This window comes from Pygocentrus nattereri, chromosome 9 (genome assembly GCF_015220715.1).
Source record: "Pygocentrus nattereri isolate fPygNat1 chromosome 9, fPygNat1.pri, whole genome shotgun sequence".
NCBI classification, from domain to species: domain Eukaryota; kingdom Metazoa; phylum Chordata; class Actinopteri; order Characiformes; family Serrasalmidae; genus Pygocentrus; species Pygocentrus nattereri.
In genome coordinates this window covers 2,943,137-2,970,917 of record NC_051219.1, presented here as the reverse complement: position 1 = coordinate 2,970,917, position 27,781 = coordinate 2,943,137, and the positions used below count along the sequence as shown (strand labels likewise).

Sequence of the window (27,781 nt, the reverse complement as noted above, 5' to 3'; positions counted from 1 at the left end):
ATCACTTTGGTCATGTTGTCAGTAGGTCACATGATCTTGCTTGTTCCACAACTGTACATATAAGGACTGCAGTTCCATTTGTTGCCTTAATGCTGTTTTGTTCATTTGTGCAGTAGTTGGTATTTTAACCTGCTGTGTTTTAAGAGAACATGTTTATAAAGATTAGTGTTTAATGTTTGTGTGCAGGGGAGAGATTGAAGTGTTCTGATCTATCATCATTTCTCTTCCAGACTGCGTGGTGAAGGTCTCACAGAGAAAAGTTGTGCTGTCCTGGCCTCAGCTCTCAGCTCACAGAACTCAAAACTAACAGAACTGGACCTGAGTTATAATAAACTGCAGGATTCAGGAGTGAAGAAGATCTGTGAGGGACTGAGGAGTCCAAACTGTAAACTGGAGACACTTAGGTAAGATCACTCTCTACACACTCAGACACTATCACTCTCTCTCTACACACTCAGACACTATCACTCTCTCTCTCTCTCTCTCTACACACTCAGACACTCTCTCTCTCTCTCTCTACACACTCAGACACTCTCTCTCTCTCTCTCTCTCTCTCTCTCTCTACACACTCAGACACTCTCGCTCTCTCTCTCTCTCTCTCTACACACTCAGACACACTCTCTCTCTCTCTCTCTCTCTCTACACACTCAGACACTCTCTCTCTCTCTCTCTCTCTCTCTCTCTCTACACACTCAGACACTCTCTCTCTCTCTCTCTCTCTACACACTCAGACACTCTCTCTCTACACACTCAGACACTCTCTCTCTCTCTCTCTCTACACACTCAGACACTCTCTCTCTCTCTCTACACACTCAGACACTCTCTCTCTCTCTCTCTACACACTCAGACACTCTCTCTCTCTCTCTCTCTCTCTCTCTCTCTACACACTCAGACACTCTCTCTCTCTCTCTCTCTACACACTCAGACACATTCTCTCTCTACACACTCAGACACTCTCTCTCTCTCTCTACACACCCAGACACTATCATTCTCTCTCTCTCTCTCTACACACTCAGACACTATCATTCTCTCTCTCTACACACTCAGACACTCTCTCTCTCTCTACACACTCAGACACTCTCTCTCTCTCTACACACTCAGACACTCTCTCTCTACACACACTCAGACACTCTCTCTCTCTCTCTACACACTCAGACACTCTCTCTCTCTCTCTACACACTCAGACACTCTCTCTCTCTCTCTACACACTCAGACACTCTCTCTCTCTCTCTACACACTCAGACACTATCATTCTCTCTTTCTCTCTACACACTCAGACACTCTCTCTCTCTCTACACACTCAGACACTCTCTCTCTACACACACTCAGACACTCTCTCTCTCTCTCTACACACTCAGACACTCTCTCTCTCTCTCTACACACTCAGACACTCTCTCTCTCTCTCTACACACTCAGACACTATCATTCTCTCTTTCTCTCTACACACTCAGACACTCTCTCTCTCTCTACACACTCAGACACTCTCTCTCTCTCTCTCTCTACACACTCAGACACACTCTCTCTCTCTCTCTCTCTACACACTCAGTCACTATCACTGTCTCTCTCTCACTCTGTTTCTCTCTCTCTCTCTCTCTCTCACACACACCCCAACAGACAGTCATCATCATCTATTTAAAATTAAATAAATTGAATTTTTCATTGTCCACTTTATCAGCTCCACTTACTGTATAGCTGCACTCTGTAGTTCTACAGTTACAGACTGTAGTCCATCTGTTTCTCTGATACTCTGTTCTTCAGTGGTCAGGTCCCCCATGGACCCTCACAGAGCAGGAACTATTTGGGTGGTACTATTCTCAGCACTGCAGTAACACTGATGCGTGGTGTATTAGTGTGTGTTGTGCTGGTACGAGTGGATCAAACACAGCAGTATGCCTGATGAATGTATCTCGTGGTATGAAAAGAAACCAGAGCCAAACTTCCAAGAAGTCTTAACATTGAAGGCTGTTCACTTCTTCTGCTCCTCTTCCATGCTGGGTTGATTGACCATTGCAGGAGCGCTTTGGTAACAGCTGTTGGCTGGTTTCCCAAATGCATCGTAGCACAAAGATGATTCTTAAACGGTCCGTCTCACTCGACTCTCTAAGTTAAGAAGTTCTTAATACTAAGATGCTTTTTGGAACCTGGGACCTTAAAAGTGTCACCCACTTGAGGGAAAATGTAAATATAATTAAATCCTAATATTGTTACAAAGTTTTAAGGAGTTTTAAAGTTTTAAAAAACTTTAATTTGTGACAATGAAGGAAAACGGTAATGTTTTGCTTATTTTAAATACAGGAATCACTTTAACCCCACCTGCACATAGCAGAGCACATTACATGTAAATAAACTGTGAGGAAAAGATTTGTTGTTTAAACTTTAATGCTAAGGCAAGAAAACCATGAGCTTAACTGTCCTATTTTAATTCACAGTTAAACCAGATATTTAGGTTATAAATACATTTGTACCCCATTTTTCAATGTCACAGTGTTTAGTTGAGCTGTGAAATTTAGGGCCCTGCACTTTTTGGGCAAAACCTGTGGACTAGTTGAGACGGAGAGTGAAAATATAGTCCCAGCATGCACCAGTTCCTCCAGTTTTCTTTGTTAAATCCATATGTGGGGGGAGTGATGATGGAGAGAGTGTGGTGGATTGGAGGGGTGACTGTGGTGACTCTGGTCGTGATTGCAGTGTCCTTAGCAGGTCATGCTGGTCATTATAGCTCCTTCAGTATCAGAAGCTCTGAGTAGTGTTCTCCAGTGGTGGGGACTGTGTTTCTCTGTGCCACCTGTATTCTGTGTCTCCTCTTGTGGTGAGGTGTTTGATGGTCATGGTTAGGGGCAGGTGGGGGAGGTTGATGGATGGTGAAGAGCAAACAGAAAGTTGTCCTTTAGTGCTTTAACTCCAGTCTTGCTTAGGTGGGCACCATGTAGCCTAAAAAAGTCTTAGTGAACCCAGGAAGATTAAACTGGTCATTATAATTAAGATTAGAGGGGTGTGCTGTGATGCTGTGATGCTCTGATGCTGTGAAGGCTCCCTAAAGTGATGGCTCCCTGTGTCCAAGTGTTCTGAACAAGTTTAATCCGTCCTTCCGTGTTTTCTGTAGAGTGTCTTGTTTCTCACTGCTCCAAGTGTCTTCAGTGACGGCTATGAAGGAAGACTAACCAGATTCTTCAGTCAAAATGAAGCTTAATGACGATGGGCAGCTATGTGACGCCATAGCTGAGATCACTGCAGAAACAGCTAATGAAGATCAAGACTAGCTTGGCTTCCAATGTCCTTGAAGAAATTCAGACAGTTTCCAATGGCTCAGCATTCTCGAAAGAGATTTTATCATGTGCAAAATGTAGTGAGAGAGATGAATAAGACTAGACAAGGTACTGAGCATAAGTCCAGGCAGAGCAACCTGAGGCTGGTGGGTCTGTGACGGGGTGTGAAGGAGATGATGCAACTTAGTTTCTTCAGGTTAACCTACTAAAATAGATCCCCTCCTTACAAGGTAAGACTATTGAGATCGAAACAGCACCCCAGATCTGTGGTGGTGACTGTCCATCCAGAACCAGGCCTTGTACCTTAATCTTCAAGTTTCTTCTTTACAACGACAGGCAAGCAATTCTGAAAAGGGGTTAGGGCTGTCGCTCCTCGTCATTCAGATGAGGACAGTTCAGGTGTGCTCCAGTTCTTTCCTGACTTTAGCCAGTCGACAGTACAGAAAAGGAAAGCGATGTTGAAAGAGGAGAACATCTCACTGATCTCAGAATCAAGTGTTTTCAGGACAGGATTGGACAGGATTTACGGAGATGGGGTGCTTTACAGCTCTTCCTTCAGGGCAGAATGTCAGGGGTCAAAATGAATGAGCTGCCCCTTTATGTTCTCCTTGATCCCACAGTCTCCCCATAATGACCTGTTTAAAAAGTCTATAGTTTCAGCTTTTATTTGGGATGAAAAGACAAAGGATTAGACTTAAAAGCTTAGAGTCCACTGATGGCGGCCTCGCATTACCAGAATTTAGGTTCTATTTTTGGCCGTTTCAGCTTTATTTGATTATCCCTTGGTTCAATGCAGAGTTGAAGTGGCCTGGAGAGATATAGTCTTTTTTCAGCAGGCCCTGGATATGTACACAGTTTCGTACTGAAATGTTTTGATGGGAAAGATAAAGAATTCAGATTAGGGGTCAGTCAGTTGGAGTTTTTTTTCTTTTCTATACAGCGATACCGATCACTACTAATGAAGGACACTGATAACCGATATTTGGGGCTGATTTTCGTTTACCTTAAATTTGAAGTTTGTAGTGTAATATTTTTTTAAAAATAAAACTCTTACACTTACAAGTTGTTTTAAATTAATATTAGAACAGTATAAGGCTTCTGTTTCCATCGTGGTCCGACATGGCAGCTTAATTGGTCTTCCCCCCGACATTTTGGTAAAACAACCCCTAAAACAACAATGAATATATATGTTTAAGTGTATTTCCAAAATTATGCAAAAGGGGGTTGTAACGAGGCATAGGACCGTCATGTCAACGACCGAGGGTGCCGAAGAGGCAACTGAGCAGTAAGGTCGAAGCATCTCTCCTAGGCAAGACCATGGCGAAGCCGAACCAGAGGTTAGCTTGCTAAGAATACTAAACGAGCTCAAGGACTTTAGACGTGATAATAAGCAACAGCTTGCTGACATAAAGCAAGAACTGAGCAGAACTAACACAAGATTAGAAGAAGCAGAAGAGTGAATCGGTGAGGCTGAGACGAGACTCCAAGCAGCGGCAACTCTGATTCAGCGCCTTCTCCGGCACCAAACAGACATGGAGGCTAAGCTAGCCGACCAAGAAGGGCGCTCACGTAGAGACAATCTTCGCATCTATGGCATCCCCAAAGAAGCCGAGGGAAAGGATATGATTGGCTTTCTGGAGAATTTACTGAAGATGGCGTTCGATTTTCCACACGGTGAACAGCTCAGAATTGAGAGAGCACACAGAGCACTGGTCCCAAAACCACCCGGCTCGCAGGGGAGACTGCGGTCTATCATCACGCAATTTTCAAGCCACAGAACGAAGGAAGAGGTGCTCCGCATAGCCTGGCAGAACAAAGAGGTTTTCTGCAACAATGTCCGCTTTTATGTGGATCATGACTATCCTCCTGCTGTCCTTAAAAAACGCAGTGAGTATAGCAAAGTGAAAAAGGTACTGAAAGAAAAGAAAATCAAGTTTCAGACCCCTTACCCAGCGAGGCTACGGGTCTTTTACGAGGAGGGTGCCAGGCTGTATCAGAGTGCAGCGGAGGCAACAAGAGACATGGCTGCGCGGGGATTTCCAGTGTCAGTGGTGAAGCCCTTCACCGATTCGATCAAAGAAGAGGTGCAACTTTTGGCGGAATGGCAAGTGGTCACGCGACGCTCAGATCACCGGGGCCAGGTTGTGGCTAAAGCACCCACACAGGCAGAGAAGACTGTCCCACTATCCTACAGGGAAAAGTTGCAGGACTTCAGGCGTAGAGCGTCTTTGGAGGATTGAAATATGAACAGACGTCTCGATTCAGTCACCGGGAGTAGATAAGTTGCCCGTATCTTCGGCTATTATCGGTCATTTAAGATTTTACTTGCAGTAGCTCAATTCCTACTTTCTCGGAGTTATGAGTTTTTGAGTTACACAAGTCGGGAGGTGATCAAAAGACTTAACGAACTGTTGTCTTGGTAGTTGCCATGGGATTCTGTTCAAGGGCCCTACTCGGATTAAAGAGTGGGTCATCCCCTTATGGGCATTCTGACTTCCCAAGCCCCCAAAGGGCTCATTTAAAACGAGCCTCAGTATTGGAAGCTAATGTTCAGTTAGAATGTAATATTGTTACTATGTTATTGTTCACATGATTTTTGTGTGTGTTCGCGACTTTCATAACAGTCAGGGACATGTAGGAGTTCAAGTTTGAATCAGAGAAGTGAGGAAATTTTGAGAAAGTGTGGTAATTATTGTACGAACCATGAACGACCAAGACCTTAAAGTAATTTCATTTAATGTAAACGGGATATTACACCCAGAGAAGTAAGATTCTATTAAAAATTAAGAAAGAAAAGGCACATATTGTTCTCTTGCAGGAAACACATCTTGGCTCCTCTGAACATGAGAAACTTAAAAGAATGGGTTTTTCAAAAATGTATTATTCATCTTATGAATCAGGCCGCAGGAGGGGGGTTGCAATATTAGTCTCCAATAAAATACCATTTGAACAAATATCCGAAACAAAAGATAAGGAGAGAAGATATATTTTGGTTTCAGGAAAGGTAGAGGGCACTTTAATAACAGTAGTGAATGTTTATGCTCCACCTGGTAGTGACTTGGCATTCTATAGAAAAATGTTTGATTTGATGGTAAAAGCGGAAGGTATATTACTAATGATAGAGTTGGGCATAATAGATCTTTGGAGAGATTTTAATCCAACAAGACGCGACTAAACATATTATTCTTCACCCCATAATGCTTACTCAAGAATTGGTTATTTTTTCATATTTAAAAGGGACCGACATAGAATACGCCGTATTGATATAGGAATGATTGATCTGTCTGACCATGCACCTGTTTCATTAGTTATTCAAATGAATAGAGCCCCTGTAAATACATTATGGAGGCTTAATTTGAATATTCTGAACAGCCTGCAATTTAAAACACAAATGGCTGAAGAAATAAAAATATTTATGCGACATAATGACAGTGGGGAAGTGGGCTCAGAGATAGTGTGGGGCACATTGAAAGCAGTTATGCGGGGGAAAATAATAGCCCATTGCGCTTTTCAAAAGAAAATAAGACAATCAAGATTGTTGGATTTAAATAAAGAATTAATAGAGCTCAAATTTGAACACAAAATCAAACAAAACCCAAATCTCATTTCAAAGATAAAGGCGATTAGGAATGAAATAGATCTAATATATACACAAGAAATTGAAAAAAAGATGTTATTCACAAAACAAAAATATTATGAGTCAGGGTCAAGAGCCACCAAACTACTGGCAAGAAGATTAAAAAAACAGCAAACAGAAAATCTGATTTACAACATCAGAGATAAAGACTCTAAAATTTTATTATATGATAGGGATGGAATACAAGAAGCTTTTAAAAAATACTATGAACATTTATACTCTCAGCCACACCTAGAGGATGATCAACAAATTGATAGTTTTTTGGGATCTCTTCATTTGCCTGCCCTTTCAGAAGAGCAAAACAAAGAATTGATGGCGGAAATAACAGAAGAAGAATTGAACAAGGCCATTTCTAGACTAAAGGCAAATAAGTCTCCGGGAACAGATGGTTTTCCTTCGGAATGGTACAGGACGTTTAGATCAGAATTAATACAGGGTCTTCTTCAAGCATGTAATACAGCTCTTTTGGAAGGGAAGATACCACCTTCATGGAGGGAGGCTATAATTTCTGTCATTCCCAAGGAAGGAAAGGATAAAACAGATTGTGCATCATATAGACCCATTTCCGTTCTTAATGTAGATTATAAGCTGTACACAGCTATTCTTGCCAAAAGAGTAGAAAGGTTCCTTCCTCAGCTCTTACACAACGACCAAACAGGATTTATCCCACAAAGACAAACTCATGATAATATTAGACGCACACTACACATATTAAGCCATATTGAACAATGTAATTTGGAAGCTTGCTTAGTGAGTTTGGACGCTGAAAAGGCTTTTGACTCTGTAAGTTGAACCTTTCTATATAGAGTCCTTAAACGATTTGGGTTTCATGACCAATTCATTAAAGGAATTCAGACCTTATATGATAATCCAAAAGCACGAATAAAGGTAAACGGACATCTCTCAGACACGATCATATTAAAACGTGGTACAAGACAAGGGTGTTCAATTTCACCCCTGCTTTTTTCCCTCTATATAGAACCACTTGCTCGATGGATACGTCAAACAGATCAGATTAAAGGCATCTCCATACATGGGGAGCAACATACAGTGCCCTCCATAATTATTGGCACCCCTGGTTAAGATGTGTCAAAAGCCTTAAAATAAATTCAGTTTTTATTGTGGAAACATACTGTCACACTGAAAATTGTAGAAAAATGTAACCTTTAACTCAAGTAGAGTTTTAGGGGGAAAATAAAATCCCTGACTAAGAAATAATTTTTCTTCATAAAATCACCTGTTCAACAAATATTGGCACCCCTAACAATTCTTAGGAAATAAATGTAATTAAAGAATTTCTGTCACTTCTACAGTAGTTTACGAAGTTAATCAAAGTATGTAGGAACATTTAATTAGCAATTCACAACTTCCTGTTTCCCTGGGGTATAATTATGACGTGACACAGAGGCCATTTCTCTTCAACATGGGAAAGACAAAGGAACATAGCATTCAAGTAAGGCAGATGTGTGTGGACCTTCACAGGTCAGGCAATGACTACAAGAAAATAGCCACTCACCTACACCTGTCCGTATCTACTGTCAGAGGAATTATTAAGAAGTTTAAAACAACTGGAACAGTGGTAAACAAGTCTGGACGAGGACGCAAGTTTATTTTGCCACCACGCACAGTGAGGAGGATGATAAGAGAAATAAAAAGTTCTCCAAAGCTCACTGTTACGGAACTGCAACAAATGGTAGCATCTTGGGGTCACGAAGTCTCCAAAACAACCATCAGACGCTATCTACACGCCAACAAGCTGTTTGGGAGGCATGCACGGAAAAAACCTTTTCTCACTCACAATTATAAACGTAAACGTTTGGAGTTTGCTAAGCAGTACTGGGACTTCAACTGGGACCATGTGCTTTGGTCAGATGAAACAAAGATAGAGCTTTTTGGCAACAAATGCTGTAAGTGGGTCTGGCGTAACACAAGAGCTGAGTATGCAGAAAAGCACCTCATGCCCACTGTGAAATACGGGGGAGGATCAGTGATGCTGTGGGCCTGCTTTTCTTCCAAAGGCCCAGGGAACCTTGTTAGGGTGCATGGCATCATGAATGCTTTGAAATACCAGGACATTTTAAAACAAAATCTGGTGGCTTCTGCCCGAAAGCTGAAGATGGGTCGTCACTGGGTCTTTCAGCAAGATAATGACCCTAAACATATGGCAAGATCTACACAGAAATGGTTGACCACACACAGAATCAAGCTCCTCCCATGGCCATCTCAGTCCCCAGACCTTAACCCCATTGAAAACCTGTGGGGTGAGCTGAAGAGGAGAGTGCAGAGGAGAGGACCCAGGTCGCTGGATGATTTAGAGAGATTGTGCAAAGAGGAATGGTCGAAGATACCTCTTTCTGTGTTCTCCCATCTTGTGAAACATTATAGGAGAAGTTTAGGTGCTGTTTTGTTGGCAAAGGGGGGTTGTACAAAGTATTAACATCAGGGGTGCTAATAATTGTGGCACACATTATTTGATGTTAAACAATTATTTCTTAATGTGGGATTTTTTTCCTACTGAATAAATGCACTTGAGATAAAGGTTGGATTTTGCTCTTTTTTCCATCGTGGTCCTATATTATTTAAAAAAACCCTCAATTTATTAGAAGCTAAAGAACACATCTTAACCAGGGGTGCCAATAATTATGGAGGGCACTGTAAGATTGCACTCTATGCAGATGATGTTTTGATGTATTTGGAAGAACCCTCAAACTCTTTTCCTAAACTTATGGAACTTTTGGATTGTTTTGGGAGATATTCTATATATAAACTAAATGTACAAAAGACCCAAATACTGGCTTATAATTATACACCCCAAAGGATAATATTAGATAGCTTTAATTTGAATTGGAGCCAGAATTCATTAAAATATCTTGGAGTAAATTTACCAAGAGACATTTTGAGACTGGCAGAGATTAATTATGGACCCCTTTTAACAAAAGTTAAAGCAGATATACAGAGATGGAATTCAATCTCCTTTTTAAACCTTAGTCATAGAGTAGATTCCGTAAAAATGAATATTCTTCCAAGATTCCTCTTTTTGTTCCAGGCTTTTCCAGTAGAAATTAATTCAAAACAATTTTCAGAATGGAATAAAATTATATCTAGATTTATATGGCAGGGGAAGAGACCCAGGATTAGATTCAAAACACTACAACTCTTAAAGGGGAAAGGGGAAATGGCTCTCCCCAATCTTATAGATTACTTTTACACAGCCCAAATAAAATTCTTGATTAGTTTGTGTAATCCAGATTTTCATGCTAGATGGAAAGATATCGGATTGTCATTGATGAAAGATCCCCCAGTATATGCTGTATTAAGAGAAAATGACTGGAGAAGATATGTGGACAAAATTCAAAATCCATGGATGAAGGCAGAATTAAAAATTTGGACTAAGGTTAAGGAGGAATACAAATTTAATGAAAAATTGAGAATATTTAGATGGTGTGCGTATGATAGAGATTTTAAGCCTAACGAGATCCATGATAGATTTAAAACCTGGATAGCTAAAGGAGTAACAACATTCTATTCATTAACAGAAAAAGGTCAACTGCAAGATTTCCAGACCTTGAGAGAAAAGTATGGACTGGAAAAACAAGATTTTTTTACATATCTTCAGATACGCCATTACTTTGACCACAAAATTAAACAGAAAAATGTATACATGAATAAACCAATAATACAAGTAATTGCTGAAGCATACTTAACAGAACCAAGTAAAGGCATAATTTCTAGATTGTAACGGGAAAAAGAGGGTAATCTTGTTATCTCAGATGAGGAGTGGTCTGTGATTTTCAGTGGAAATATATCAATTCATATGCATGGCGGGAGTTTGGATGGAAGTGCCTGATTCGTTTCTTTATTACTCCACAACAAAAGGTACACTTTACAGGGAATGTAGCAGAATGTTGGAGGCTGTGCGGGAATCAAACAGCCAATCATTGGCATATATTCTGGAAGTGTCCAGTGATACAAAGTTACTGGTTGAAGGTTCATAAAGCATTGATGGAAATATTCCGTACCGAAATACCCTGTCAATTTGAAGTTTTGTACCTGGGGAATTGGAAATGGGAAGGGTCAGATAAATATTTATTTGGGGTTTTGATATCTGCTTGTAAAAAAAGTATAACAAGGTGCTGGGGTACTCCGGAGCCTCCTATAATAGACAATTGGTTAGATCTAGTGAATGAAATATATATTATGGAAAAAATTAATTTCTCACTCCGTTTGCAAATGAATAAATTTGTTAAGTCTTGGTCGAAGTGGGTTACTTATATAAAACCTTTACGACCACATTTCATGGAAGTATCCAATGAGTAAGAATTACTGTTTATGATATTGTGTTGTTGTACCAAATTGATAAATATATTTTGAAAGTCACCATATAATTTCATGTTAAGGTATCTACTTCTGATATTTGTTTATGTATCTATGTACTTCCCCACTTCCAACACGGACTGTATATTGCTCTCTGACTGAATGTACATAGTTGAAAGGTTTTTTTTTTTTTTCCCTTCATTGTAGTTGACTGTGTTAAAAATGAAAAAAAAAAAAAAAGCTATTAAGAGACAAAATTGACCTGGAAGGTGGCTAAAAGTGGAAAAGTGATTGTCTCTCAAAATAAAGAATAAAAAAAAAAAGAAAAGAACAGTATAAAAAATTAAATATAAGCAATATAATAAAATTAAAAATAATGTGTGTGGAAGAGGAAAGAGCGCTTCATTGTTCCCTCATCTCTCACAAAACCAGTGTTTGATTGGATTTACTGGACACAGGGTCCACAGATTAACCAGTCCACAGCGCCGTGGGCAGGACATAGAGTCAGACTACAGAGGTGCTGGGTGGTTTTTCTCCATGAGTCAAAAAGTGCTTTGATCAGCAAGGAGTCGAGTTCAGATACTGATTCCAAAAGGAGAGAAATGCTGAATCTTGGCTTCCAGGATTGGTCGACCCCTAATTCAGACCTTTTAGGCTGCAGGTTCAGTCGGGAGAACATGTTAGTTCCACACACAGTTCCTCGGACTGGAAGACGAATCATGTGTTTTCTGATGACCTGGTCAACCTACTCTAATATGAAAGGCCCCTACAGTTAAATCATAGGGGTCATCGCTTGCCTTTTGTGCTTTTGCCTCATTGTATTTTGATTTCTAAGGGTTAGGGTTAGAGTTAGGGTCCCTCAAAGCACAGAATGTACGTAAATCATGTTGTCAGCTAGTTTAATGGGTTTTCTTTGTGCTCTGATCACCACTGCTTTCTGCATAATGAGCAGGCAGATTTTATTCAGTCTGTTTTTGAATACTGAAGTCTGTGAAACTGTTTAATTGAATTAATTGAAGCCTTGCACTGATGTAACATGAACGTTGTGTATGCCTCCCACTCCTCTTGGGTTTTGTATTGATGTCTGTACTCCATGCTGTTTTTTTACCTGAGGAAGTGTAGAGTGCTTAGAGAACAGGGAGACAGAACGTGAAATCAGCTGTTTTAAATCAAGAGGCTGCTGTAAGAGTTGATAAAGCTGGGGCTCGATGGGGAGCTCTTCAAGATTTGTAAACCCAGGGTTTCACAAAGCCTGAAAATAATTAAATAATTTGGGAATTATAATTTGACTTCAGCTGCTCAAATGATGCAAAGGACTCTTTATACAAGCCTTTAATAAAAAAACCTCCCTGTTCTTTCCAAGGTAAAAATGTCTTGAATTTGGGCTGGTAGGAAAATGTGATTGAAATAGTTTGAAGTTTGGAGAATAGACTGAGGTCTCTGGAATTTTAAAGCCTTTAAACTCTGTTATTTAAAAAACATCATGAGGAATTTCTCAAAACCATCTGGGAAAATGGTCAGGTGTATCATTTGTGAACAGACTGTCCTTCCAGCAGCTCATTGCTCGAGCGAGAGAAATTCTGAAAGACTTTTTCTGAAAGGTAAACAATGAAAAATAATGCAGCGTTTTGTATTTATTTTTAAACAAAAAGTCTTTAGTGCTTTCAGTTAAAAAAATACTGAGAACATGTTTAAAACTGCTGTTAGTTCACTACAACAGTCCCCAAGCAGATCTTCCAGTGCTGTGCTCTGAAGCTGTTCCTGATCAGATCCATGTGCTGCATCCAGCAGGTCATTTTTGGCGTGTCCATCTGTGGCCTTTGCTCCCATCTTTTCTGTTTCCTTCACAGTCTGGGTCATAGTAGAGACAGAAGGACACGTCTTAAGCCAAACATAGTCTGAGTTTTCACACTGGACTACGAGTAACTACAAGTAATAAAAGTGAAAATGAACTCTGTTGTCTGGCGCATGTGCAGGTGTCCATTTACAATTTATAGGTATATTTACTCTAACATTCACCTGAACTGAGTTCAGACACACAGAGAATCAGAAAGATAAACAAATACCTGTTTGCTGCAGCTGGACTGCTTTGCTCCTGAGCCTGTGAAAACGTCCTCACGCTGCTTGTGGTGTAGATGGAGTAGAGTTCAGAATCAGGAATCCAGCGCCGTCCAGCAGATAATCAGCTTCCCCCGTATATATCTGCTCATGTCTTTCAGTAGGGCTCTGTTAACATTGGCCACAGTAGCAGAGTTTCTGTTATTGGTCTCTTCATACTCAATACCTATACCCAATACTCAATACCCAATACTCAATACCCAATACTTAATACCCAATACTCAATACTCAATACCCAATACCAATACTCATTACCCAATACTCAATACCCAATACTCAGTACCCAATACCCAGTACCCAATACCCAATACTCAGTACCCAGTACTCAATACTCAATACCCAATACTTAATACTCAGTACTCAATACCCAATACTCAATACCCAATACTCAATACTCAAAACTTAATACCCAATACTCAATACCCAATACTCAATACTCAATACCCAATACTCAATACCCAATACCCAATACTCAATACCCAATACCCAATACTCAATACCCAATACCTAATACTCAATACCCAATAATCAAAACTTAATACCCAATACTCAATACTCAGTACCCAATACCCAATACTCAAAACTTAATACTCAATACCCAATACTCAGTACTCAATACCCAATACTCAATACCCAATACCCAATACTCAATACCCAATACCCAATACCCAATACTCAATACTCTACGTGTTTCAGAAGTGTAATGAGTGACACCGTGTGTTTGTTAGTTGGACAGCACAGTGGAGGCTGTTTTTAAAGATTTCAGAAGTTCTCAGAATGAACTCACCAAGCGTGTTTTCACAGGCATTTTGACGTATAAACAGAAGATGTGACCTCCATTTTCACAGTGCACATGAGCACATTTTTAGATTGTACTGTATCAAATCAATTCATCATCATGATGACTCGAGAGAGAGTAGAGAGAGAGAAAGTGACAGAGAGAGAGAGAGTGTAGGGAGGGAGTGTAGAGAGAGGGAGAGAGAGAGACACAGAGACAGAGAGAGAGACAGAGTGAGAGAGACAGAGAAAGAGAGAGAGAGAGAGAGAGAGAGAGAGAGAGAGAGAGAGAGAGAGAGACAGAGTGAGAGTGAGAGAGACAGAGAAAGAGGGAGAGAGAGAGAGAGAGAGAGAGAGAGAGAGAGAGAGAGAGAGAGAGAGAGAGAGAGAGATTATACTCTGTTGTACTTTTGTACTTTACTCAAGAACATTTGAGATTAAATCATTCAAATTGTTAACAATAACTCAGGATATTTATTTTCTGATCCTGTGCTCACATATGGGGGTTGAAAATACCATTGCTGTGCACTTCATAGCAGTAAACACAGATGGCAGCATACACAAATAGAAATGTTGCCTTAATAATCAATAAAAATACATTTTATTATAAAGCACTTTTCATACAGAAAGCAGTTTAAAGTGCTTTACAATAGAAAAAAGATTAAATAATAAAAGCAAATATACAAGAAAAGCAGAAAAAAGAACTAGAAAAGGAAAGTTTGTGAACAAATTTTAAGTTGGCTTGAAACAGCCAGTTCATTTTGTTACAATGTTAAAATGTTGACAGTGTTGTAAAGCAGAAGCTGCAGTATCCATGATGGATGGTAATTCGTTGCTAGGTGCTACTGTGAATGAAATTCTACCTTAAATTTTGTGCCATGTTAATTGTAGGGCTACCTTAAATTAAGTTCTATCTTAAATTCTGTGCCACCTTAAATTTAGTGCTATGTTAATTGCAGTTCCACCTTAAAATCTCTGCCACCTTACATTTAGTGCTAAGTTAATTTAAGTTCCATGTTAAATTCTGTGCCACCTTAAATTTAGTGCCACGTTAAAAAGAGTTCCATTTTAAATTCACTGCCACATTAGGTTTATTGCTATATTAATTAAAGTTCCACCTTAATTTTAATTTTATTGCACTGTTAACTGAAATCTTAATTTTAGTGCTAATTTAAACACCACCTTAAATTCCACCTTAAATTCTGTGCCTCCTTAAAGTTAGCGAGAGTTGACTTCCGGTTCTGACGCCACATGGAATGGACGTGAGTTCCCTCTGGGGCGAATTCATCTTTTTTATTACTTAAAGGCACATTTACCATCATTTTTTGCCGGATATTCATTGTTGGTGCTTGGTCTCTGTTTTTGGACTTGTTTTTGGTCGTCACGATGCCTCCTAAAGCTAGCAAAACACCAGGGCCCTCGCAGAGCCTTCTCAGGCCTGTAATCCAGTCTGCGTCCACGCCGCCTTGTGAGGCAGCAGCCTCACCTGAAGGTAGCGCTGCTCTGCTTGTTCAGGATATTGCGACGCTGAAATCTGAACTGATTCTGGCGGTGAAGGAGGAATTGCAGGCGGCAATGGAGGAGTTCAGATCCAGCGTAATGTTGGAGTTTCAGGCGTTGAAAACTGAATTGTCTCGTGATAATGCAGCACTGAGATCTGAGTTTTCTGACCTAAAGAAGAATTTTTATGAAGCAGAGCAGTCTCTCTCATCATGTTCGGACGACGTTGTGGGTTTACAAGCCAAGGTGAACTGCCTGACGGTGGAGGTTGCCAGATTGGACGCGAAATGTGAGGATTTGGAATCCAGGTCTCGCAGGCAAAACATCCGGATAATCGTTGTTCCCGAGTCTTTTTCTGCAACCAGTTCATCTGTCGCTCAACTGCTCAAAGACGCGTTTGAACTTGAACAACTTCCCTTGATAGACAGAGCCCACCGTTCACAGGCTCCGTCTCCCAAGAGCGATGGCTCTCTCCGCACGCTATTATAGCGAAAATGCCCACATTTTGCAGAGAGCCAGAGAACTGCACCAAATCACTGCATCCAACATGAAGTTCTATGTGTACCAGATTATACTCAGAAAATCGCCAGGGCTCGGGCAGCATTTGGAGATGTACGGAGGCAGCTGGGTGATCTGGGTGATGTAAAATACACCCTTCTCTGTCCGGCACGCCTCCGCGTATCCTATGGGGACAAACAGCAGATCTTCACTTCTGTTGACGAGGCGAAGAAGTTTGTTGTCTCTATTTCTAAGTAATTCGATTACTGGATTCCCATGGGAGTTTAGTTATTTTCATGTTACTGGCCTCGCGGCAGTACTAGAGGCTGTACGTTTGATCTGAGGTGTTATTTTCATTTTTTCTTTTTGAATATTGGACTAACAGACTTGCGGCTACCGTCATGGTTTATTTGTTATTACGTCATTAGACTATCAGAGATGTCATGTTCTTTGGCTTGTTGTTATTTGCATCTTTGTAGTTCGATTTGTGTGTGTGTGTATATTCATGGATACTTGAGATGGTTGAGGATCCGTATATTTCAGCGTAGACCTTGACCTTTGAGTTAAATCTGGGATAGGGGAGATTTAAAAAAAAAAAGAAAGAAGAAAGAAAGAAAAGGTTGTTAATGCGATCTCACACGCACTTGTTCTCATTTGTATGTATGTGTTCGCTCCTGGGGTGCTCCTCGGTTGACCATGGGAGCGCTTTCTGTGTTTTTGGGCTGTTGTAAGTTCTTGGGTGGGTATTCTCTGTGAGAGAGTGGGTGGGTGTGTCTCAGTATATCTGTGTGCTTGTGTTGAGAGTCGTGAGTGTTTGTGTGTGTGTTCGTGCCCCCCCCCCCTTTTTTTTTTTTCTTTTACCTTTTTCTCTTCCTCTTTTTTACTGTTGCTGGCATCATCCTTATTTCTCTATCTTTCGTGCTGCTCTATTAATTTAAATGGCTGACTGTACTAGTCGTAATTTAAAATATGGAGTATATAGAATATAAAGTTGGAATGTTAATGGTTTGAACAATTTGGTTAAGCGACTGAAGGTGAATGCCCATTTGAGGCGTTTAAACTTAGACATAGCTTTTCTACAAGAAACCCATTTTAGTAGGGAGGACCACTCCAAGCTGAAATTCCCCTGGGTTGAAAGCATCTTCCACTCAGCATTTTCTTCCAAATCTAGAGGAGTTGCAATTTTAATTAAAAGAGGAATTCAGTTTATCCCCGACTTCATTTCTTCTGATCCAGGAGGCAGATATTTGATTGTGCGTGGATCTTTGTTTGACACTAAAGTATTGCTGGTAAACATCTATGCCCCTAATTTTGACAACCCCAAATTTATGCAGAATCTTTTTTGTTCAATTCCCTCCTTAAACACTCATCTTTTGATTATGGGTGGAGATATTAATTGTACTATAGACCCAGCTTTGGATCACTCAAGTCCACGTACTCTTACTCCATCATTAATGTCTAAGGTAATTTCTGAATTTATAACTGAAAATTCAATTGTTGATTCTTGGAGGTTTTACAATCCCCTAGCTAAGGTATTTTCCTTCTACTCTCACCCACATGATACCTTTTCTCGTTTAGATTATTTTTTTGTAGACAATTCTCTTATTCCCAAAGTTACTTCATCTATCATTTGTCATTTCTGATCATGCACCTCATACTATAATTATACAATTTTCTAATAGGCATTCTTCCCCCACCATTTTGCGATTCAATTCACTATTACTGTCGAACAATGAATTCAATACATTCATTTCTGCTTCAATAGATGATTTTATTGTCAATAATAAAAGAGATTGTCTCTCCTTCTATTGTATGGGAATCTCTTAAGGCTTATCTGCGTGGTCAGATTATTTCCTACACTTCATATTTAAATAAGTTACAGAAGGCCAGTGCACAGGAGCTATTGAGTAAAATTGCTGAGCTTGATAGGCTTATTGTAATTAAATCAACACCAGTTTTACTTAAACAGCGACTTGAGCTGCTGAAGAAATTTGACCTTTTCATAACATCTGAAGTAGAAAAACAACTATTACAGGCGCGTAGCACATACTATGAATATGGCGACAAGCCCTCGAGGCTTCTAGCTCATCAGTTGAAAAGACAGGCAGCATCCCGGTTAATACCACAAATATTGGACTCAAGGGGAGAACAAAGTTCGGACTCTTCGGTCATTAATGCTACTTTTAAATCTTTTTACTATAACCTTTACACATCCAATTTCCCATCTGATGATGCTGAAATGTACTCATTTTTTGAGGGTCTTTCGTTTCCCACTGTGGATCCAAGTGTTGCAGAAGATCTGGATTTGCCTTTAACTTTGGAGGAGATTACTCACTCAGAGTTATGTCAACCAATAAAGCTCCTGGTCCTGATGGATTTTCGATTGAATTGTATAAAAAAATTCAGGATAAGCTTGCCCCACTTCTCCTAGAAGTATATGAAGAATGTCTCATTTCAAATTCTTTACCTCCCTCTATGACTCAAGCACATCTCTCTGCTGTTAAAAAAGGACAAAGATCCTAATCTCTGTGCTTCATACAGGCCTCTTTCTTTGTTAAATGTAGATGTAAAAATTTTGTCCAAAGCTTTGGCTCTGCGCTTGGAGAATGTTCTTCCTGAAATCATTTTACCACGATCAGAATGGTTTCATCAAAAGACGACAGCTTTTTTTAAATATTCGTACACTTTTGAATACCATCTACACTGGACATTCAACCTCTGCTCCTGAGGTTGTTATTTCTTTAGATGCCAAAAAGGCCTTTGACCGAGTTGAGTGGCATTATCTTTATTTTGTTTTACATAAATTTGGATTTGGAGACAACTTTATATCCTGGATAAGACTTTTATACTCCTCTCCCCAGGCCAGTGTCCACACCAATAATATGGTAGACAAGGCTGTAGTTTATCTCCGTTATTGTTTGCCCTTTCCATTGAGCCTTTGTCCATTGCAATTAAATCCCTTAAAACTTTTCAGGGTATGTTCCGTTCTGGTATCGAATTGAAGTTGTCATTATATGCAGATGATTTGCTGTTATATGTAACTGATCCTATCTGTAGTCTTCCTTCAATTTTGTCACTTTTGAAGAAATTTGGCTCATTTTCGGGGTACAGGCTTTCATAAGAGTGAATGCTATCCAGAGAACTCATTGGCACAGTCACTAAATCAATCAGCACTGCCCTTTAAATTCGTTCCATCTGGCTTCAGATATCTGGGGATTTTAATAACTCGTACATTTCCATCTCTTTTCCACTCTAACTTCTTTCCTTTGCTTAACAAACTTAAATCAGATTTGGAGAGATGGAGGTCTCTTCCCCTTTCCCTTGTTGGTAGGATAAATGTAATAAAGATGAATGTTTTGCCTAGATTTCTTTTTTTGTTTCAAACAATTCCCTCGTATTTACCCAAAAAGTTTTTTAAATCGCTTGACCAACTCATTTCCACATTTATATGGGATGGGAAAATACCCAGAGTGAAGAAGACTCTTTTACAAAGGTTCAGATTTGATGGTGGGCTTGCTCTTCCAAATTTTGTACACACTTTTGGTCAGCTCATATTCACAAGATACTTTACTGGCTTCACTCTCCTGAACTGCTGTGGTGTAGATTGGATAATCTCTCTTGTTCTCCTTCCTCGGGTCTTGCTTTATTAACTGCCCCGATTCCAGTCAAATGTAAAACATTTACAAATAACCCACTAGTCCTTTCTTCTATTCGTATCTGGTCTCAGTTTAGGTCCCATTTTAAATTTACATTAGGCTCCACAAAGATGCCCATTCTAAATAATCGTTCCAGATAATATTTCCTCCCGGTTTAAATGACACAGCTTTTAAATGATGATAGAGGTGATAGAGGGATTAAGGCCTTTGTTGATCTTTATAAGGAAGGTACTTTCTGTAGTTTCACCCAATTGTCTGCCACCTTTACCTTCCTTTCATCTGTTTCGTTATTTTCAAATTAGGCACTGTTTGTCTTCAGTGTTTTCACACTCTACCCATATGCCACTGGGTCAGACGTGGGAAGATCTGATTTAGATCCCTTTCAAAGGTCACTTATATCGAAGATATACTCATATCTCATGGATATAAATGTACATTGCCTTAATAAAATCAAACAAACATGGGAGGCTGAACTGGGCTTCCATCTGTCTGAGCAATCTTGGGAAAAGGCTATTAATAGTGTACGCTTTGTCGCACCTTGTGCCAGACTTCAGCTAATTCAGTTTAAAGTACTGCATAGAATTATTCATCGTTCTAAGTCTCAATTTACTAAATTCTATCCTGGGGCAGTTACTGACAAATGTGAGAGGTGCTCCACTTCTCCATGTGATCTAACCCATATGTTTTTTTTTCATGCCCCAGTATTTCTAAATTTTGGTCAGATTTCTCTGAGATAATGTCTGAAGTTATTGGTGTCAGTATCACTGTCTGTCCACTGATAGCAATATTTGGTCTTTCCTCAGGATCGCCTACAATTTCACAGGCTCAGTCGGATGTTATAGGTTTTTCATCATTAATAGCGAGACGCTGTATTCTTTTGCTATGGAAGTCCTCTAAACCTCCCTCGATTTCAATGTGGCTCCGTGACATGACTCATTTCCTTAAATTGGAGAAAATTAGATTTGCTCTGAGGGGACATGCTTCAAAATGTTACGATAAGTGGAATCCCTTCTTGTCATATTTTGATTGACTGAAATCTTTGCCATCAGAATAATTTTCCGTCCACGACACCCCGCCCATTTTTATTATTGTTATTATTATTATTGTTGTTGTTGTTGTTGTTTATTTTTCTTTTTCCCCTTTTCTGTTTTTGTCCTCCTATGTGGGTATGTGTGTGTGTGTGCATGTTTGTGTGAATAAGTGAATTGGGGTTATGTTTAAAGCAAAATGAAAACTGAGGTTGTTTTTATTCAGTGACATTTGAATTGTGTCTTATGACATAATGCTGGTATGTCATTTTTTATGTGAAACTCCTCAATAAAAAATTCCATCCATCCATCCATCCATTAGCTTCCGCTTCTCCGGGGTTCGGGTCGCGGGGGCAGCATCCTAAGCAATGAGGCCCAGACCTCCCTTTCCCCAGCCACTTCCACTAGCTCTCCAAGGGGGATTCCGAGGCGCTCCCAGGCCAGCTGGGCGATATAGTCACGCCAGCGTGTCCTGGGTCTTCCCCAGGGTCTCCTCCCAGGTGGACTTGCCTGTGACACCTCCTGAGGGAGGTGTCCAGGAGGCATCCTAACCAGATGCCCGAACCACCTCAGCTGACTCCTCTCGATGTGAAGAAGCAGCGGCTCTACTCCGAGTCCCTCCCGGATGACCGAACTTTTCACCCTATCTCTAAGGGGGAGTCCAGACACCCTGCGGAGGAAACTCATTTCAGCCGCTTGTATTCGCGATCTTATTCTTTCGGTCATTACCCAAAGCTCATGACCATAGGTGAGGGTGGGAACGTAGATCGACCGGTAAATCGAGAGCCTTGCCTTATGGCTCAGCTCTTTCTTTACCACAACAGACCGGTAAAGAGCCCGCATCACTGCTGACCCAGCACCAATCCGCCTGTCAATCTCCTGCTCCCTTGTACCATCACTCGTGAACAAGACCCCGAGATACTTGAACTCCTCCACTTGAGGCAAGAGCCTATCCCCGACCCAGAGAGGGCTCTCCACCCTTTTCCGCCTGAGAACCATGGTCTCGGATTTGGAGGTACTGATTCTCATCCCAGCCGCTTCACACTCGGCTACAAACCGATCCAGCGAAAGCTGAAGTTCGCGGCCTGATGTCCCCAATAGGACCACATCATCTGCAAACAGCAGTGATGTGACCCTGAGGTCACCAAACCGGACACCCTCCATCCCCTGACTGCGCCTAGAAATTCTATCCATAAAAATTATGAATAGAATCGGTGACAAAGGGCAGCCCTGGCGGAGTCCAACTCTCACTGGGAACAAGTCTGACTTACTGCCGGCCATGCGAACCAAACTCCTGCTTTGTTTGTACAGGGCCTGAATGGCTCGTAGCAAAGAGCCATGTACCCTGTACTCCCGAAGCACCTCCCACAGAATACCCCGGGGAACACAGTCGAATGCCATCTCCAGATCCACAAAGCACATGTGGACTGGTTGGGCAAACTCCCATGAACCCTCCAGAATCCTGGAGAGGGTGAAGAGTTGGTCCAGTGTTCCACGACCAGGACGGAACCCGCACTGCTCCTCCTGGATCCGAAGTTCAACTATAAGCCGGACTCTCTTCTCCAGTACCCATGCATAGACCTTACCAGGGAGGCTGAGGAGTGTGATTCCCCTGTAGTTGGAACACACCCTCCGGTCCCCTTTTTTAAAAAGAGGCACCACCACCCCAGTCTGCCAATCCAGTGGCACCGCCCCCGATGTCCACGCAATGTTGAAAAGGCGTGTCAGCCAAGACAGCCCCACAATATCCAGAGCCTTGAGGAACTCAGGGCGGATCTCATCCACCCCTGGAGCCTTGCCACCAAGGAGCTTCTTAACTACCTTAGCGACTTCGGCCTCAGTAATGGACAAGCTTATTCCCATGTCCCCAGACTCTGCCTCCTCACTGGAGAACGTGTCATTGAGAAGGTCTTCAAAGTATTCCTTCCACCGCCCAATGACGTCTTCAGTCGAAGTCAGCAGCACACCATCTCCACTATATACAGTGCTAGTGGCACACTGCTTTCCCCTTCTGAGTCGCCTGATGGTTTGCCAGAATCTTTTCGGAGCCGACTTAAAGTCACTTTCCAAGGCCTCACCAAACTCCTCCCATACACGGGTTTTTGCCTTGGCGACGACTGAAGCCGCAGATCGCTTTGCCTGTCGATACCTGCCAGCTGTCTCTGGTGTCCCATAGGCCAACCATACCCGGTAGCACTCCTTCTTCATCTTGACGGCATCTCTCACCTGGGATGTCCACCACCGGGTTCGAGGATTACCACCCCGACAGGCACCAACTACCTTACGGCCACAGCTACAGTCAGCCGCTTCAACAATGGAGAAACGGAACATGGCCCATTCTGAGTCTATGTCCCCCACCTCCCCCGATTTCTGGTCAAAGTTCTGACGGAGGTGTGAGTTGAAGATCAATCTGACAGGTTCTTCTGCCAGACGTTCCCAGCAAACCCTCACTATACGTTTGGGCTTGCCTGGTCTGACCGGCATCTTCCCCCACCACCTGAACCAACTCACCACCAGGTGGTGATCGGTTGACAGCTCAGCTCCTCTCTTTACCCGAGTGTCCAAAACACATGACCGCAAGTCCGATGACACGACTACAAAGTCAATCGTTGAACTGCGGCCTAGGGTGTCCTGGTGCCATGTGCACTTATGGACATCCTTGTGTTCAAACATGGTGTTCGTGATGGACAAACTGTGGTTTGCACAGAAGTCCAAAAACTGAACACCACTCGGGTTCAGATCAGAGAGGCCATTCCTCCCAATCACACCCCTCCAGGTCTCACTGTCATTGCCCACGTGAGCGTTAAAGTCCCCCAGTAGGACAATAGAGTCTCCAGGAGGAGCACTTTCAAGCACCCTTTCTAAGGACTCTAAGAAGGCTGGGTACTCTGAACTGCTGTTCGGTGCATAAGCACAGACAGCAGTCAGGACCCGTTCCCCAACCCGAAGGCGTAGGGAAGCTACTCTCTCATCCACCAGAGAAAACCCCAACATACAGGCACCGAGTCGAGGGGCTATGAGAAAGCCCACACCTGCCCGCTGCCTCTCACCATGGGCAACTCCAGAAAAGAACTCAAGGAGATTGGACCCAGAGCCCAAGCTGTGTGTTGAGGTGAGCCCGACTATATCTAGCCGGTATCTCTCAACCTCGCGCACCAACTCAGGCTCCTTCCCCGCCAGTGAGGTAACATTCCAAGTTCCAAAAGCCAGTTTCAGCAACCGAGGATCAGAACGCCAAGGCCCATGCCTTCGGACACTGCCCGATCCACAAAGCACCGAACCCCTACTACTGCCCCTCCCATTGGTGGTGGGTCGATGGGAGGGGGGACTCATGTAACTCCTTCGGGCTGGGCCCGGCCGGGCACCATGGGTAAATGCCCGGCCACCAGACGCTCGCTGGCGAGCCCCTCCCCCAGGCCTGGCTCCAGGGTGGGGCCCCAGTAACCCTGATCTGGGCAGGGTACACAAATCCTGTTCTTGTCTTCTCATAGGGGTTATTATGGATCACACTTTGTCTGACCTGTCACCTAGGACCAGTTAGAGAGAGTTTAAAGAAGGAGCTCTGAGTTGATGGTGAGTCAGTGATGATGTTCATGTCTGATCTCTGCTCTGTTTCTGGTCTCAGTCTGAGTGAGATGAGGAGTTTATACAGTGTTAATAGAGTTTAATTAAAGTTAGAAAGAGTTTAAAGAAGGAGCTCTGAGTTGATGGTGTGTCAGTGATGATGTTCATGTCTGATCTCTGCTCTGTTTCTGGTCTCAATCTGAGTGAGATGAGGAGTTTATACAGTGTTAATAGAGTTTAATTAAAGTTAGAGAGGGTTTAAAGAAGGAGCTCTGAGTTGATGGTGAGTCAGTGATGATGTTCATGTCTGATCTCTGCTCTGTTTCTGGTCTCAGTCTGAGTGAGATGAGGAGTTTATACAGTGTTAATAGAGTTTAATTAAAGTTAGAGAGGGTTTAAAGAAGGAGCTCTGAGTTGATGGTGAGTCAGTGATGATGTTCATGTCTGATCTCTGCTCTGTTTCTGGTCTCAGTCTGAGTGAGATGAGGAGTTTATACAGTGTTAATAGAGTTTAATTAAAGTTAGAGAGGGTTTAAAGAAGGAGCTCTGAGTTGATGGTGTGTCAGTGATGATGTTCATGTCAGATCTCTGCTCTGTTTCTGGTCTCAGTCTGAGTGAGATGAGGAGTTTATACAGTGTTAATAGAGTTTAATTAAAGTTAGAGAGAGTTTAAAGAAGGAGCTCTGAGTTTATGGTGAGTCAGTGATGATGTTCATGTCTGATCTCTGCTCTGTTTCTGGTCTCAGTCTGAGTGAGATGAGGAGTTTATACAGTGTTAATAGAGTTTAATTAAAGTTGATCTCTGCTCAGGTACAAAAAGCAAAAACATCAGAATATACGGCTGGAACAGTCGAGTCTTTAGGTGATACACCAAACATAGTAATCAAGGCACAAGGTTCAATTTTCGATTGTAATATAAAGGAAAAGCAGCTAAATATAGAAAGCCGGAAAGATTTTAGAACAGGGCAGAGTCAGGACATATGGAGTAATGTGTCTGGAGCCTGGGAACGTCGATCACAGAAGTTATTAATGTTTGGGTCAAGCTTAGCAAGTTTAACCTTTGTCCAGTAAACTCGATGAAGCATCTTTAACTGAATAAGGATGTGTCTCGCACAAATCGAGGAAGAATGAATATGGTGAATTATCTTGTCCCACTCATCCTCCTCAAAAGTTACCTGTAGCTCCCACTGTTGTGTAAGAATGTGCAGGGCTAAAGCGAATAACAAGTTATATACTTTAGAGCTAATGCTCCTAGCATTAGCATCAATTTCCAAAATATCATCAAGGGGTGATGTTGAGGGCGTGTTGGGAAAGTCTGTAAAAGCATTTCTAACATAGTTACGAATCTGCCAGAATCTAAAAAAATGAGAATTGATTAGAGGAAATTGGGCACAGAGCTGTGTGAAACTGTAAAATGTGCCATCAGCATCAAGGTCCCGAATCTTGACACCAGCTTTATGCTAATTGAGAAAGGCAGAATCCATGGTTAAAGGTGGAAATAAGGGATTGGCTGTATCTGGCATATTATTAGATGAGGACTGAAGACCAAAATGATGCTGAAATTAGCGCCAGACATGTAATGAAGCGTTTAAAATTGGAAAAGGGTGTGTTAGCACTTGACGCTAGAGGAGCACATAATAAAGCCATCAATCAAATGGCAGCATCAATTTCCATTGCTGTCCACACTGTGGCGGCAGTTTCAATGTCTTGAACTTTTGAGCTGAGAGAGTTAATGCTGGTGGTCAAACTTGCATGAGATGACCGGAGCTCAGCGATAAACTCCGCTCCGAGTGTGGAAATCTCCTCCTGAATGGAGGCTATTAGCACGTCTTTTAGCAGAGCAGTGGTTAGCTCCCCGCTAGCTGTAGAGCCGGGCAGGAGCGCTAGCCCCACTTTGAGCGTTAGCGTCCTCCATATCTGACAAAGCCATAGTGTTTCGTTTAGGTTTTGGCGTCATGGAGACTCCAGTAGTGTCTGAACACTCAAAAATGAGACAAATGGGCCAAAAGACCGAGCAAAATAAGAAAAGTCACGGAGCGAACAGTGAAGACCAGATGTCTGTATCTCCAGATATGTTGAAGAAGTCTGAACTTTTCATGGGTCGTTCTTCTTTAAATAACATCGCATGTGTTTCTCTGAGCGTCTCACATAGAAATTAATATGTTATTAATGGAGCTCCACGGCTGAAAGATGAACCTTCCCATCCAGGTTCTGCTCCACCACAATCTGACTGACTTCAAAAGAAATATAAAAGAAACGTGATTATCTAGATCATCTGTCACTGTTGGAGCAAAGAGGAAAAGACTCCCCACTGTGTGAAGTCTGGCTCAGTGCTGAAGAACATTTGACCATTACTGACCACAGCTTCAGAATTTAAAGCAGGTTCTGGTTTTCAGTCCTGACTGCAAGACCCTGACTGCTGCCTGAATAAGGCTCAACTGACTGCTGTCATATCATATCTCATATACACTGATGAGCCTCTGAAGAGGTCACTGACATGTAGTTAGCCAGAAAGTTCTTATAATTATTTAAATAAAGTGTTTTTAAAACTGCTGACCACAGAAAGTTCACTCAGTGTTTACCTCAACTCTCCAGCACTGTTAATGGTCTATAAATAGGACTGTAGTTTACTGCCAGAACGACGTCTTCATTAAGTAGTAAAGCAGTACAAGTTCTTTATTATTATTCATTTCACAATAATTCATATTTAGTTTTTACAGTGTGTGTGTTGTTGAAGCTGCTAACGCTACATACACTACTGTTACATGACGTCCCTCAGCCTCAAACAGCTCTTCAGCTCCAGTGGAATCATGGAATAGGACAGTGTGCCGATTTACACACTCCAGAAACTCCAAACCCTGTTTTTCCATTTTAAATCTCTTCTCACTGCTTCATTTGAATATTGAGAGAGTGTGTGAGGTGACAGTGTTATTGTTTCTCTTCCAGACTGTCAGCTTGTCGTCTCACAGAGGAAAGCTGTGCTGATTTGGCTTCAGCTCTCATGGTAAAGAAGTCACCACTGAGAGAACTGAACCTCAGTCGTAATGAACTGCAGGATTCAGGAGTGAAGAAGCTCTGTGATGGACTGAGGAGTGAAAACTGTAAACTGGAGACTCTGAAGTAAGATAATCACACACACACACACACACACAGACACAGACACTACACACTCACACACACACAGACAAAAAAAACACACACACACAGTCAGACACACACAAACACTCACACAGACACACACACACACTACACACACACTCACACTACACTAAACACACACACACTACACTACACACAGTACACACACACACACACTACACACACACAAACACACTACACACACGCACACTACACACACAAACACACACTACACTCACACACACACACTACACACACTACACACACACACACACACAAACACTA

General features: G+C 41.7%; 1 protein-coding gene across 1 annotated transcript in view; it reads left to right on the top strand.

Moving 5' to 3' along the window:
• LOC108413402 (protein NLRC5-like) overlaps positions 1 to 27,781 on the top strand; it is a 133,117-nt gene that overhangs the window by 69,786 nt on the left and 35,550 nt on the right. Inside the window, exons 11-12 of the mRNA XM_037541222.1 lie at positions 231 to 404; positions 27,305 to 27,478. Coding sequence (XP_037397119.1) covers positions 231 to 404; positions 27,305 to 27,478 — 348 coding nt within the window. The remainder of the gene's footprint in view (positions 1 to 230; positions 405 to 27,304; positions 27,479 to 27,781) is intronic.